We start from the raw sequence: 14,723 nt of genomic DNA, 5'->3' as shown, positions 1-14,723 counted from the left end.
AAGAGAATGGCTTCTGAGGGCTGAGTGAGATCAGGCCGTGACGTTCCAGGCCTGTAAGTGCACAGGCATCGGAGCGTGTATTGACATCAGAGTTCTGTGGAAGCGCAACTCCGGTAGTTTGCACATTTACATCCAGCCGTAGCACACATCGGCTTCCTCAAATTCCTCCCACCTCAGGATGCAAGGCTTGGCACACCGTTTGCCTCTGGTGTCCCTTTTAATGGTTTTTATTAGTACGGTCACAAATTTGATATCTATGGTACCTAGTTAACAGCTGAGAACAAACATTTGAAATACGTGACTTAAGTATGGCAAGCTTTAAACGGTCAACTCCAAATACTCATGCAGGTCTCATGCGTCTGCATTTGCAGACCCACCTCGTGCCCGCCCTTGCTGGGCCGGCGGCGCCTCGCTGGGTCGGACTGGGTCAGGCAGGGTCTGTCATGCCTTTACTCAGACCCAGATTCTCAGGATCAACAAGTGCTGAGCTTAGGCATTCCATGGAGCATGGTGGCCCTCCTGGGTTTTGGTGTGTTCAGGTAAAAATGCAATTACTAAGTGCTTGTGTGTGTCCGCCCGATTGCCAGGGCTCCGGCCAGCACTAAGGGGGACATTTTGCTCTCCCTGCTTGAGGCCAAGAGGCAGTTTCTGACCCTTGAGCTTCCCTGTCCCAGGGAGAATTCTAGAACTGGGGTGCACAATCTTCTATCATACTGTCTGTGATGTAGCTGGCACCCAGATAGGATTCGTAGTAACTCTTCTCGTTAAAGGTGTTCACAGTCCAACCGACCACCTGGACTCCTTTGGCTGACCACTTCTTCAAGTAGTCCCTGGAGAGAGAAGAAAACTCCATTCTGTTAGAAACAGGGTCGCTTGGTGTGGCGGTCATGGAGCCCTCCAGACACGTCAGTGGCCCCATGACGACTGTCCTTGATCGCCCTGCCAATCGCCACCTCCTCTCACCCATCCCTCCTTCCTTCTCTGGAGATCACTGAGCCCTTCCATCCCTAGAGCCACGCTCCTGCCTCCACACACCCAGTACACGCACACCTCACACACCTTCCGGTCACTGTCCATTTGCCCTTCGTAGCGTCCTTGACTGGTCCACACCCCAAGGGAAGGTTTTCCTCCCTCCCGTCTTCTAGTCAATGCGCAAGTACAACTTTGTACATCCTGGCTCCTCCTGGGCTCTCAGTTTACATCTTTATGACTAACGGTAGAAAGAGTTAAATGCACCAACCCAAATGGTTCAGCCTTTCTGTTCCCACCTTAGCAGTCAAGGTCAAGAGCAAAAAAGTAAGTGATGGGGCTAGGAAGGTGGCTTAGCAGAAGAGTGTTTGCCTAGCATACACGAAGTCCTGGGTTCAATTCCTCAGCACCATATATATAGAAAAAGCTGGAAGGGGCATTGTGGCAAGTGGTACAGTGCTAGCCTCGAGCACAAAAGCTCAGGGACAGTGCTCAGGCCAGAACCAGAAAAAAAAAAAAAAGCATTCATCTCTTGTTTTCTAATAAGCCAGCCTGTGGCTAAGAAAGCTGCAGTCTACTCCATCCTTCCTGGGTTATTGGTGCTCTCAGGCCACAGCACAACAGAACCTTTTTTTTTTTTTTTGCCAGTCCTGGGGCTTGAACTCAGGGCCTGAGCACTGTCCCTGGCTTCTTTTTTGCTCAAGGCTAGCACTCTGCCACTTGAGCCACAGTGCCACTTATGGCTATTTTCTATATATGTGGTGCTGAGGAATCGAACCCAGGGCTTCATGTATACAAGGCAAGCACTCTTACCACTAGGCCATATTCCCAGCCTTCACAACAGAACCATTTGCAGTCATGTGAATCCACTTCATTGGGGACCTTTCCATCTTCCTGGACTATGCACCCTGTTCCCCCCCACCACCCCCCCCGCCCCATGCATCTGGCTTAGCTGTAATTTTCCACATTTGCTGAATTTCTATTCAATTAGCACCTCCATAAGGGCAGAGACCAAGGCTTCATGCCTTTCTCACTGAATCTCCAATGTCCTCATGCAGGGCCTCACAACACCGTAGGCAGCAACCAAATGCTATGGAAATCATGCATGCTTGAAATCATAAGAAATGTACACCTGCAATCAGCTGAAATTTGGGTGCTAGCAAAGGAACGAGAAAGTTCTTCTGTTTTTTGATGATCATGGGACTTGAACTCAGGGCCTGGTTACTGTCCCTGAGCTTTTGTGCTCAAAGCTAGCACTCTACCACATTGAGCTACAGCCACATTTCCAGTTTCCTGGTGGTTTATTGGAAATAAGACTCTCACGAACTTTCTTGCCAAGACTGGCTTTGAACCTTGGTCCCCAGATTCCCAGATCACCCTGGAGTGAGCAGGTTTATGCAGAGGTATGGCAGAGCTGATAATGCAGAGGGCAGCAGAAGGAAAGGCAGTGAGGGCACAGCTGGTGGCCCAGGAAGCCTTTGCGGAGGCTCCACCCTGATCTATGCTGGTGCTCAAAGCCAGCCAGGTACAAGAAATGCAATTCTTCTCTCACCATGGTCTTTAAAATGCACAAAGGTTGGAAACAAGGGAAGAGGTGGCACTGTTCAAAAAGAAATGTACTCATTACTTAATTTATGTAACGGTATTCACTCTGTGGATCACTTTTATAATAAATAAAGTAAAATAAAACACACAAAGAAGAAAAAAATACCTGGTGAAAGCTGGGCACTGGTGGCTCACACCTGCAATCCTTGCTACTCAGGAGGCTGAGATCTGAGGATTACAGTTCAAAGCCAGCATGGGCAGGTAAGTCCCGTGAGACTCTCATCTCCAACAAACCACTCAGAAAAAGCTGGAAGGAGAGCTGTGGCTCAAGTGGTAGAGCTCTAGCCTTGAGCACAGAGAGGCTCAGGGACAGAGCCAAGACCCTGAGTTCAAGTCCCAGGACCGTAAAAACAAACAAAAAACACTTGAGGCTGTGAGTTCAAGCCCCAATACCAATAATAATTTTTAAAAAATGAATCTATCTATCTATCTATCATGAATCTGTTTAGAAACAGTAAAATGAGTCAGAATTTTCCCACTAAGAGGCTGGTGGCAATTCACCTTAATAGAGGCACAACTGGCTTTCTGGGATGTCCACTGCTCCCTCAATCCCTCCCTCCTGACAGCAATCAGGAAATGTGCCAGAAGAAAACCCTTCTGACTTACGGGGACACAAAGTCCTTCTGCATGAGGAAGGCCGAGACCCCGCACAGGTACCACAGGATATTGTGCATGGTCCAGTCGAGCAAAATGTCCATCACCACAAACATGGACTGCTTCCAGAATGTATCATAGCGGGCTTTCCCGTCTCCCGTATGGCTCAGGCTCCATGGCCTGTGGGTGAGCGCTGTTATGACATTCCGGTCTGTTTGTCTCATCTGAAAAAGAATTTTGAAAAACAAAACGATCATATAGACTGGAACATCTCAATGGTCTAGATTTAGCCACTGCGCTGGCTTTGATGAGGGGGACATGGCTTTTGACACCATGTCTATAAGACCATAACCATTAGAGAAAATGCCTAATGGACACGGGGTATTTCCTGTACAGCTTAACAGAGACCATTTCCTCAAGCTGAGAACTGCAAACCTAGGGGTTTGGTTTTTTTTTTTTTTTCTGCTGTTCTTGGGGCTTGAACTCAGGGCCTAGGCACTATCCCTGAGCCTCTTTGTGCTCAAGGCCTAGCATTCTACCACTGGAGCCACAGCACCACTTCCGGCTTTTTCTTAGTAGTTTATTGGAAATAAGAGTCTCATGGACTTTTCTGCCCAGGTTGGTTTTGAACCTTGAACCGCAACCCTCAGATCTCAGCCCCTTGAGTAGCTAGCTGTGCACCACCATGCTTAGTTATTGGTTGAGAATTAGTTACCATATTTTATATAATCCAAACATTGGTGGCCCATGCCTGTACTCCTAGCTACTCAGGAGACCAAGATCTGAGTATCAAGGTTCAAATCAAGCCCAGGAAACCAAGTCCCTGAGGGTCTTGTCTCCAACTAACCAGCAAAAAGCCAGAAGTGGAGCTGTGGTCACACTTGAGACAAGTTATCCAGAACTTACCTTATAGATAACTTCCGGCAGGAAGGAGCAGACCACACTGCTATTGTACAGCTGTGGGAATTCCATATATATTTTCCTTAGAGCATTAGTAGCCTGCAAAATAGAGTCACTCACGTATTTAAAATCTATTAAAACATTGAAGTCCCAGCTAGTAATTAGTTATATTAAGCAAGGTCCTGATGCATTAAACCAGTGTGTTAATGTCACATAGGTGATGTGTAAGGTGGAGGTAGCCACTGGGACATTTCCAATTCATGCCAGCAGCCCGGGGGCTTGCCAAACATGGCAAGTTGCAGGCTTACCACATCTCTGTCCCTCCCCCCTGCCCCCCCCCCCCCGCCCCTCAGTTTAGCCACGATGACAGCCCTCTTACACCCACAGCCTGCCTTTCTGGGGAGCCTCAGGCAGGAATATATGCAGGGTCCAAGGGCTGAGGGTACCCACAAACCAATATGATGGAAGAAGCCAGGGTGAGAGGAACTGAGAAAAGAGCTCCTCTTGTTTCCTCCCAATAAAACAGAAATCCTTTTGTAGCAGTTCAGCTGCTAAGAAATGATAACATTTAAATGCTGACATTAGACCCCTTAGTGAACACTAACACCAAGAGCAGCCAAGCAGATACCAAGTGTGTCCTAACTCCTGGAATACCACTAGCTTTTAGAATGTGGCACATAACCAAAACATTGTAAGCAACAAGTTGCATCCCTCCTGAATAAAAAGGAACACAGAGACAGGTACTGAAGTTCAGGCCTGTAATCCTAGCTACTCTTAGGCTGAGATCTAAGGATTGATCATGGTTTAAAGCCAGCCTGGGGCAGAAAAGTCTGTGTGAGACTCATCTCCAATTAACCATCAAAAAGCTGGGGCTTGGGGCTGGGAATGTGGCTTAGCAGTAGAGTGCTTGCCTAGCATGCAAGAAGTCCTGGGTTTGATTCCTCAGCACCACATGTACAGAAAAAACTGGAAGTGGCGCTGTGGCTCAAGAGGGTGTGCTAGTCTTGAGCAAAAAGAAGCCAGGGACAGTGCTCAGGCCCTGAGTCCAAGCTCCAGGACTGGAAAAAAAAATCTGGGGCTAAAGTGGCAGAGAATCAGCCTTGAGTGAAGAAGTAAAAGGGAGACTGTGATTGCCCTGAGTTCAAGCTCCATACCAAAGAAACAAACAGGAGAACACAGATGATCCAGGTGAGGCCTCTGCTTCACTAACCTAGATGAGTGTGCGGGACAGGACCCAAGTTGTTTCCTGGCTATTGAACTAACACCTGCACTCCCCTAATGCTTTACCCTGTTTATTTAATTCTTATTACAACCCTGTATTTCCCCAGGGAAACTGAAATCACTCTTGTGTTCAATTCTTCCTTCCTTTTTCTGATGTCTAGTTCAGGAGTTCCTCTGTACTGCTTTTGTAATCATCTTTTGTAACTGCTTTGTGTAAATAAAAGAAGCTCTACTCTGCCATTCTGTGCTAGCTGCTGAACAGTGGGAGATCTACGTGTGTGTGTATATATATACATATATATATATATATGTATCCATCCATCCTTCTTCTAAGAAGGGAAAACAGCTACTTGTGGGAAGGACTTGCAGTCCTTCCACGTGAAACACAGAGGATAAATGTACCATATTTGCATGGCCTTTGACATCAAAGAAGATGGTGAGGTTGTGGCTGAGGCACTCAGTAACGGCTTCCCGCAGGGTGGGGATCTTTTCATCAGGGAAATCATTCCTAGAGGAGGGAGAGGAAGGGCACAGCATAGGGAAGAGAGAAAGAGACAAGTTCAGTGCAACACACATTGTGTATAAATGTCTGGTTCAAAACAGAAGTCAAGTGTCATCCCAACTTCCTTCTCCATGCCCCTTACCCAAGCTCTTGTTCGAGGTACTTATTCCCAACCAAAGAACAGCAGGGTCAATGGAAATCATTCCTACTGTTAGGTGCTGATGGCTCACACCTGTAATCCTATCTACTCAGGAGGCTGAGATCTGAGATCTTAATTCAAAGCCTTGAGACTCTTAATTTCAACTAACCACCAAAAAGCCAGAAATGGAAGTGTGGCTCAAGTGGTAGAGCACTGGTTTTGAGCACAAAAGCTCAGGGACAGTACCTAGAACCTGAGTTCAAGCCCCAGACTGACACACACACACACGCACACACACAATCATTTTCATTAATCACGTCATTACTGACCCTGCTCATCCAAGGGCAAGTACATGCCACCTTTGGAGAACTTGAGAGACTCAACTTTAAGTTAGTTTGTCTAACACAACGTTATGAAGGAGAAATTCCTAGGAACAAATCTCTTAACTGTATTCTGTATTGATCCAGGTGTAACTATTTAAAATAAGAAATACATCTGCTTCTTTTATTATTTCTTTCATGATTATATTCATGAACAAGTACATAATTTTCCAGTCAAGAAAGTAAAAACTAGGCTGAGCACAGCAGCTCACACCTGTAATTCCAACTACTTGGGAGGTTGAGGATGGAGATCAAAGTTTGAAGCCTGGGCAAGAAGTTAGATCTTTCATCTCAACCTAAGCTGGGTATAGTGGAATGTGCGCACGGTCCCAGTTACTGTGAAGTATAGGTAGGAGGACTGTGGTCCAAGGATGGCCCTGAAACACTGAGACTCTTCCTGAAAAATAACTAAAGCCAAAATGGCCTGGGGACATGGCTGGTGAGTGTCTGGTCCTTAGTTCAAACCCCAGTAAAAGACAGGCAGACAGACAGACACACAGACACACAGACACACACAAGATTTCTGATGTGTGAGAAATCAGCTTTTCTCTCAATGAAACTTCACCCTAGCCACTCTGGTTACCATTGATCACACCCACAGCCACTCTTAGATTCTCTGACTCTCTCTCAGGATCAGCGAATCTCAGCTCAAAGCCAGTAACTGGAGAGAAAACGCCTACACTGCCTATTTTTCCCACACCCCGGGCCTTGACACATTGCAGTTACTTCACGTGGCATTCCATCACAGGAAATGAAGCCCATCTTAATGTTGGGGCGCATGTGCTGCGTTAAAGGTAGGAAGATGACACTGACAAATAGGGTGGCTTCTCGGGATTTTGGGGGTGACACTGAGCCAATGCCTTTCTTTTTGAAGTGTGAATTTCTGGAACATGGCATCTTAGCTGCAAGGCTGCTAGGTATTAAAGGTAAACATCTGGTGACTGAACAGTAATCCTGGCACCTGGGCTCAGAGGTTTCCTGGTTGTCAATGTTCTGTGCAGCCTAATATTTCCTTTGACCAACTTTTACTTTTTTTTTTTTTTTGGCCAGTCCTGGGCCTTGGACTCAGGGCCTGAGCACTGTCCCTGGCTTCCTTTTTGCTCAAGGCTAGCACTCTGCCACTTGAGCCACAGCGCCACTTCTGGCCGTTTTCTGTATATGTGGTGCTGGGGAATCTAACCCAGGGCCTCATGTATACGAGGCAAGCTCTCTCGCCACTAGGCCATATCCCCAGTCCCCTTTGACCAACTTTTAACTCCTTTAAGTTCAGGTCCTTTAAGTTCTGATCCCTGTGCAAGGAGGACTGTATTGTATTGCTGTGTCAAGTATCCAGATTTATTGCCTAGAGAGGTGATGAGCTGTGTGGAACAGTGAGCAGTTCCTATTGCACAAAGAAGCCAAGGCCAAGAGGAGAGGGATACGGTCTTCTACATTCCAAAGCCCATTACCCAGCATTCCAGTTCCAAGCTGTGAGGGGGTGGGGGTGGGGAGGGGGTCTCTTGGTGCTTAAGTTGGAAATGTGCTAAGTTAAAGGATGATTTATCTTCTAGAATACTTGTTTGTTTTGTTTTTGTTGCCAGTCCTGGGGCTAGGACTCAGGGCCTGAGCACTGTCCCTGGCTTCTTTTTGCTCAAGGCTAGCATTCTACCTCTTGAGCCACAGCGCCACTTCCGGCTTTTTTCTATATATGTGGTGCTGAGGAATCGAACCCAGGGCTTCATATATATGAGGGGAACACTCTACTACTAGGCCATATTCCCAGCCCCTTATCTTCTAGAATATTTGGAGTGAAACACTTAATTAAATCACAGAACTCTCTTCTTGTGGAGATGTCTCTCTTTCTCTTTCTCTCTCTCTCTCTCTCTCTCTCTCTCTCTCTCTCTCTCTCTCTCTCTCTCTCTCTCTCTCTCTCTCTCTCTCTCTCTCTCACTCTTACAGACACACACACATTTGGGGAATCATTTTATACCAGGAGGTATAAATGTCTGGTTCAAAGCAGACATCTAAAAGAACTTTCAGCTTTGCAGGGTTGAGAGACATCAAGCAAACAAGAAAATAACATGGAGTAGCAGACATTTCTTTGAATTGAAAAATGGGAGGTCTAGATTCTAGTCTTGGCTTCTCATTTTAACACCAGTGATTGCTAGATGAAACAGCTAGATGAATCTTGCTCTTAAGAGATAATTCCAGAAAAGTTCAAAGACTTAACTCAAGACCAAATATGAAGCATGATTGAAATGATAACATAAACCAATTATCACAAGAATAATTCGGAGGCCAAATGTGGCCTCAGTGGGAAAGACTAAAAATATACATGCTGTATTTTTGTTGTTCCTGGTGCCCGTTCATTACTTGGGAAACCTGTATACAATTCAAAACAAAACCAGTCTCCTGGAGCAGAAGGTTTAATTAGAAGGTGTGGTGCCAGTGTCTCTGTGTATTCCCCTCTGGAGGTTCCGAGATCTCTGTGAAAGACCACAGGTTACTTACCTGAGTCTGTGATTTGCTGCAGGGTTAAGTTTCCTGACTTGTTCAAATGTCATATCACTAAGTCGCCCAGAACCATCCGTAGTCCTGTCCACTGTGTTATCATGCATTAAGACAGGAATCCCATCGGAAGTAAACTCAATGTCCAGCTCCACGCCCGAGGCTCCATTCTTAGCTGCCTTAACAAAAGCATCAGCAATGTTAATGTCAAGGGCTGCAGGCATCCCTTCCTAGCAAGACATGCTCAAGAAAGCACACAGAGATGGGCGTTGTTGGCTCATACCTGTAATCTAGCTACTAAGAAGGCTGAGATCCGAGGACTGAGGTTCGAAGTCAGCCCGGGCAAGAATGTCTGTGAGACTTATCTCTAATTAACCACCAAAGAATTGGAAGTAGTACTGTGGCTCAAAGTGGTAGAGTGCTAGCCTTGAGCACAAAGAAGCTCAGGGACAGCACCCAGGCCCTGAGTGTGCCCTGGTGCCCTGCATGCAGAGGGAGAGGGCACCCTTCAAGTGCTGGGGTCATCCCTAGCACAGCAGAGCAAACCAGCAAACCAATCAGAAGAGTACACAGAGAATGCATTCTGCACTCTGCACTGAGATCCACTGTCTACCTGATTCCTGGACTTGGGAAGATGAGAAATGACTCTTAGGACAAAAACACTTATTTCTTAGAAATAGGATCCATTGTGAACACACACACACACACGTATACATATGTATATATACATAGCCAAGTGCCTGTGGCTCTCTGTCATCCTAAGCTACTTAGGAGACAGAGAACTGAGGATCATCTTTTTTTGGCCAGTCCTGGGCTTGGACTCAGGGCCTGAGCACTGTCCCTGGCTTCTTCCCACTCAAGGCTAGCACTCTGCCACTTGAGCCACAGCGCTGCTTCTGGCCGTTTTCTGTATATGTGGTGCTGGGGAATCGAACCTAGGGCCTCGTGTATCCGCGGCAGGCACTCTTGCCACTAGGCTATATCCCCAGCCCGAGGATCATCTTTTAAAGCCAGCCTGGGCAGGAAAGTCCATGAGACTCTTCTCTCCCATTAACCACCAAAAGAAGCCAGAACGAAGTTGTGGCTTACGTGGTAATAGGCCAACCCAGAGCACAAAAGCTTTAGGACAGCAACCAGGCCTTGAGTTCAAGCCCCAGGACTAGCACACACAAAAAAAAGTCAAGATCCTTCATGAGTATATATATACATATATGTTATATATAATATATATATACACATATAAAGACTTAACAAATACTACAGAAAATAACAATAAACAAACAATAGCTATTAGTCTCCAGTGCCAAGATAAATAATTTCCCAAGTCCATCACTACATAGCCTGTCACCTAAGTGGAGTTACTTATCTACCCTAGCTTCAGTTTCACCAGCAAGATAAGCCAGGGTGCCAGTGGCTCATGCCTGAAATCCTAGCTACTCAGTAGGCTGAGATCTGAGGATCAAGGTTCAAAGCCAGCCCAGAAAGGAAAGTCCATAAGACTCCACCTCCAATTAACTTGCAAAAAAGAAAAACTGGAAGTGTGGTTTAAATGGTAGAGTGCCAAGCTGTGAGCAAGCAAATTGAATAAGCAAACCAAGAGAGAGCTCAAGGCCCTGAGTTTAAGCCCTATACTAAAGAAGAAGGAGAAGCTGCTGCTGCTGCAGTAAGGATTTAGAAATGAAATGATGGCGGGGGGAGGGAGGGACAGTAGAGACCAGCTCTGCAAAATAACAAACTTTTTTTCAAATGGTATTTCCACATGTTTGGGTCAGTGACTTTACATTATGTATCTAAAGCCAAACAACTACTAAACATGAAAAGGTCTAGAATAGACCTATCAGTGGATCGCAACAGCTCAACAGCTATGTACACATGAGAGGATAAGCAAAAACAACTCCAAGAAAAGGACACAGGAGGAGTCTATTGTTGATGCTACGTTTAAAGTTCTAGGTGAATTTCCTTTGGCGTACCCTACATGGTTACTGTCTATGGTTTTGGTACACTGGATATTGTACATATGCCTACCTGATCTAGGGAAGGGAAAGAAAAATGAGGGTATAAGATATCACAAGAAATGTACTTACTACCTTATTATGTAACTGTACCCCCTTTGCACAACACCTTGTCAATAAAATTTAATTAAAAAAAAAAGAAATTATGTATGTCAGTTACCAAGCTTGGCACTTGGTTGCATTTCATATCAGCTATTATGGTAGAGCAAAAGGACCAGTGGAGGGGGCTGGGGATATGGCCTAGTGGCAAGAGAGCTTGCCTCCCATACATGAAGCCCTAGATTCGATTCCCCAGCACCACATATACAGAAAACGGCCAGAAGGGGCGCTGTGGCTCAAGTGGCAGAGTGCTAGCCTTGAGCAAAAAGGAAGCCAGGGACAGTGCCCAGGCCCTGAGTCCAAGGCCCAGGCCCAGGACTGGCCAAAAAAAAAAAAAAAAAAAAAAAAAAGACCAGTGGAAGTTATAATAATATTTACATCTACACTGATTTTAAAAGTCCAAGGTAAAAGGTAAAGTACTGTATAAGATAAAACGCAATCGTATGTCCAGTGTTTAGAGCACAGCACAGCACAACACAAAGTTCAACTATGTTGTTTTTCTGACCCCGCAGTTTGAATTCAGGGTGGAATGCTTGCTGGTCTTGCTCATTTGGTGGGTGCTCTATCACTTGAGTCACACCTCTAGCCCAGGGTGTGGCTAGTAAATAAGAGATAAGAGTCTCACAGACTTTTCTGCCTGAGTTGGCTTCAAACTTTGATGTTCAGATCTGTAGCTGGGACTATAGGTATGAGCCACGGGCTCTTGGTTTTCTTTTGGGTCTTCTGTTGTATTTCACAGCTAAATACTGTCATAGCTAAAAAGTTCATGGCTGGTGACCTGATGTTCTAACAAGCTGAATCACCATGTCCCATTTCCTCTTCTGACCAGAGAATGGCTTAGCAAGGTGATAATTATTATGCTAAGTAAAGACACATTGTAAATATGCAAATATGCATGGCATTTCACTGTAATTCAGGACACAACAGGAAACCAAACACAGTGTGTATATTTCACACAGACACTTCCTCCTAAACACAGCAGGAATTGTGTTCAACAAACTCTTACACAGGGTGCCACAGTGGCTCACACCTGTAATCCTAGCTACAGCTACGTAGGTTGCTGAGATTTTAGGATTGGGGTTTGAAGCCAGCCTGGGCAGGAAAGTCCATGAGACTCTAATCACCAATAAACTACCCTCCCAAAAGCTGGAAATGGAGTTCTTGCTCAAGTGGTAGAATTCTAGCCTTGAGTAAAAGAAGCTCAGGGACAATGCTCAGGCCCTGAGTTCAAGCCCCAGGGCCAACACACACACACACACACACACACACACACACACACACACACACACACACACACACACACCACATGTACAATGAATCATATTTTTGCCAAACCACCGCACTGGCACCCTCTGGCAACACTTATCAATACATCAGGATCAACCTGGAGACAGCCTTTAACACAATTTAGATAAAGGTAAGTTTCAGGCCAGTGCAGGTGGCTCATGCCAGTAATCCTACACCCAATACTGTCTGCCCCTAGTTCCTAGGGAGGCAGAAGTAGGGAAGATTGAGGTGGAAGGCTCAGGACAAAAACATGGGAACATGAGATCCTAGGGTTGGGAGGGACAACTCTAAAACTAAAAGGGCTGGGAGTGGGGATGGAAAGAGAGGGTGAGAGAGAGGGAGCCTGCCAAGATTCTCAGTAGAATAGGTCCCAAGGCTGACTGCCAGGGTAGTGAGTGTGGGTGTACAGACAGGTCTGAGGAGAATGATAAACAGATGTTCCAAATAATTCGGAGGATATAGTCACTTTCTAAGAAGATCCACCCATTTGGTCCATTGAGAATAAACTCATTTACTGACCAAGACTCTGTTGGACCTGGCCCATGTCCTACTTGGTCCACACACTGGATTTTGCTCTGTTACCTTGAAGTCAGGCCTCACACAGGCTTCTTTGGTTCCTTCCACACGCCAACACCATTCCTGCCTCAGGATCTTTGCCCTTGCCTGGTTCCCTTTTCACATTTCCCTGGCTGGCTCTTTATAAGAATTCTGGTTTCTGCTCGAATACCACTACTTCCAGAGGATTTTCTGGCGCCTTCCCCATAGCCGAGCTCCAGCCTTTCACCTCCTCACCCCATCACTTCATTACACATCTGGTTGTCTTTCAGCATCACCCTTGCTTACCAGGTGTCTCCCCCGCCCCACTGTGATGGAAGCAAGGACCCCCCCCCCCCCACACACACACAGTGGTCCTGCTCTGGCCCTGGCACGTGGCAGCTTATACCAATGCCTGCAGTCCGGAGCTTTCTAGACCCCTCCCTGTCTAGGAGAGGGGTCGGGGCCACCGGTGGGGAGATGCTCCCGGAGAACGAGCTGGGGAGTTGGGCACACACAGGTCACCCTGGGCGGACGGATGTGTGAGGTGGGTAGGGGGTCATGGGGCAGAGGTGGGCCGGGTGTGGGGGTGTGTGTGTGGGGTCCTCGGGGCAGGGGTGGACCGGGTGTGTATATATATGGGTGTGGTGGGTGTGTGGGTGATGGGCAGTGGGCCGGGTATGTGGGGGGGGGGGCGGGTGTATATGTGTGTGTAGGTGGCGGGTGTGTGGTGGGCCGGGTGTGTATGAGTGTGCGTGGTGGGCGTGTGGTGGTGGGTGGTGGACGGTGGGCCGGGTGTGCGCGGGTGAAGGTGGGGGGAGGACGCGCTCGCTCACCTGCCGAATGGCCGCCAGCGTGTTCTCGGGGGCGTCGTGGCTGCCGCCGCGGTGGGCGATGGCGCAGACGCGGTCGCGGGGCTTGAGGACCTGCAGGACCCTGCGGGAGGGCACGGGCTCGAAGCTGAAGAGGCGCAGCAGGACGTAAAGGCTGCCGGTGAAGAGACAGGCATTGAAGGGGCTGCGGGTCAGCAGCAGCAGCAGCACCAGCAGGAAGGAAAAGGGACCCAGGAGGCCCCCCTGGTCCTCCCACAGCCACATGCCGGCGCCCGCACCGGCACGGACCGGAGTCCCGGACCCGCCGGGCTCCCGGAACCACACAGCCACGAAGCGACGGGCGCCGCGTCGGGGGACTCGGCCGTAGCCGGCTCCCTCCGCGGGGACCAGCGCCGCACAATGGCGTCGGCGGCCCCATCCGGAGAGGGAAGCGGCCCGTACAGCCAATCAGGAGCCGGGATCGCCGGCGCTGACAGGGGGCGGAGCCGGTGCCATGGCAACGGGGCGGGCCTAGGACCCAGGCTCAGGTTCCAAAGACACTTTGGGTTATCTGGGGTCAGGACTGCACCTCCTGGAGTGAGGGAACTTGGGGGCAAGGCCGCAGGGCATCCTAGTGACTGAAGTCTGCCCTCGGGGAAACCAAAGTCTTGGATGCTCTGAAAGAGGCTGGGTGCTCAGCGTGTTTGTCCTTTGAACAAGACACACTTTAGTGTTTGTTCTTGGAGATTTGCATTCCTATGTGTGTGTCTGTAACCCAATTAGCGGGACAGCACATATTGACCATGCACTTGCCGGTTCAAGTACCCTAGGAGAAAACTCTGCATGCATATCTTAGTTTTACAAGGGCCTGGATGTTATCCCAGAATAGAAAGACTAGGCTGGAACCAAGGAGTCAGGATCTGACAATAAACATGGGAGGACTTTTAATTGATAACCTACTTTTATGTAAACTGAGAATTGGTGTAGGGAATGGGAAATTAACTTCAATGCCTGGTGAATAGGAACCCTCATGGGGATAGGAAACAGACAGGTTGTCAAGCCCTTAATTCCCTTTCTGTAAAATAGGATTATACCTCTTCCTTACCAATGAAGAAGGAAATAAACTTAGCCCTTCTCCTCCTTATGGTTCTACTCTTGTGAAAGATGCTTTAAAGCTGCCTT

General features: G+C 47.6%; 1 protein-coding gene across 2 annotated transcripts; it reads right to left on the bottom strand.

Annotated features, from left to right (window-relative positions):
• Positions 1 to 211: 211 nt before the first annotated feature.
• Positions 212 to 13,973, bottom strand: Gde1 (glycerophosphodiester phosphodiesterase 1). 2 transcript variants are annotated; one of them, XM_048332797.1, is made up of 6 exons: positions 13,566 to 13,973; positions 8,801 to 8,976; positions 5,692 to 5,797; positions 4,075 to 4,167; positions 3,181 to 3,392; positions 212 to 830 (listed from the first exon to the last, which is right to left on the bottom strand). In XM_048332797.1, exons 1-6 carry the CDS (start codon positions 13,824 to 13,826, stop codon positions 683 to 685), a joined length of 996 nt encoding a protein of 331 aa, XP_048188754.1. In that variant the 5' UTR covers positions 13,827 to 13,973; the 3' UTR covers positions 212 to 682. The 2 variants fall into 2 exon arrangements, with proteins under 2 accessions (XP_048188754.1, XP_048188755.1); XM_048332798.1 differs by having other exon boundaries at positions 8,801 to 8,972; positions 13,566 to 13,692.
• Positions 13,974 to 14,723: the final 750 nt, after the last annotated feature.

Source organism: Perognathus longimembris, chromosome 23, assembly GCF_023159225.1.
Source record: "Perognathus longimembris pacificus isolate PPM17 chromosome 23, ASM2315922v1, whole genome shotgun sequence".
Taxonomy (NCBI): domain Eukaryota; kingdom Metazoa; phylum Chordata; class Mammalia; order Rodentia; family Heteromyidae; genus Perognathus; species Perognathus longimembris.
The sequence above is the reverse complement of the archived record's forward strand: the minus strand, read 5'-3'. Positions and strand labels throughout refer to the sequence as shown.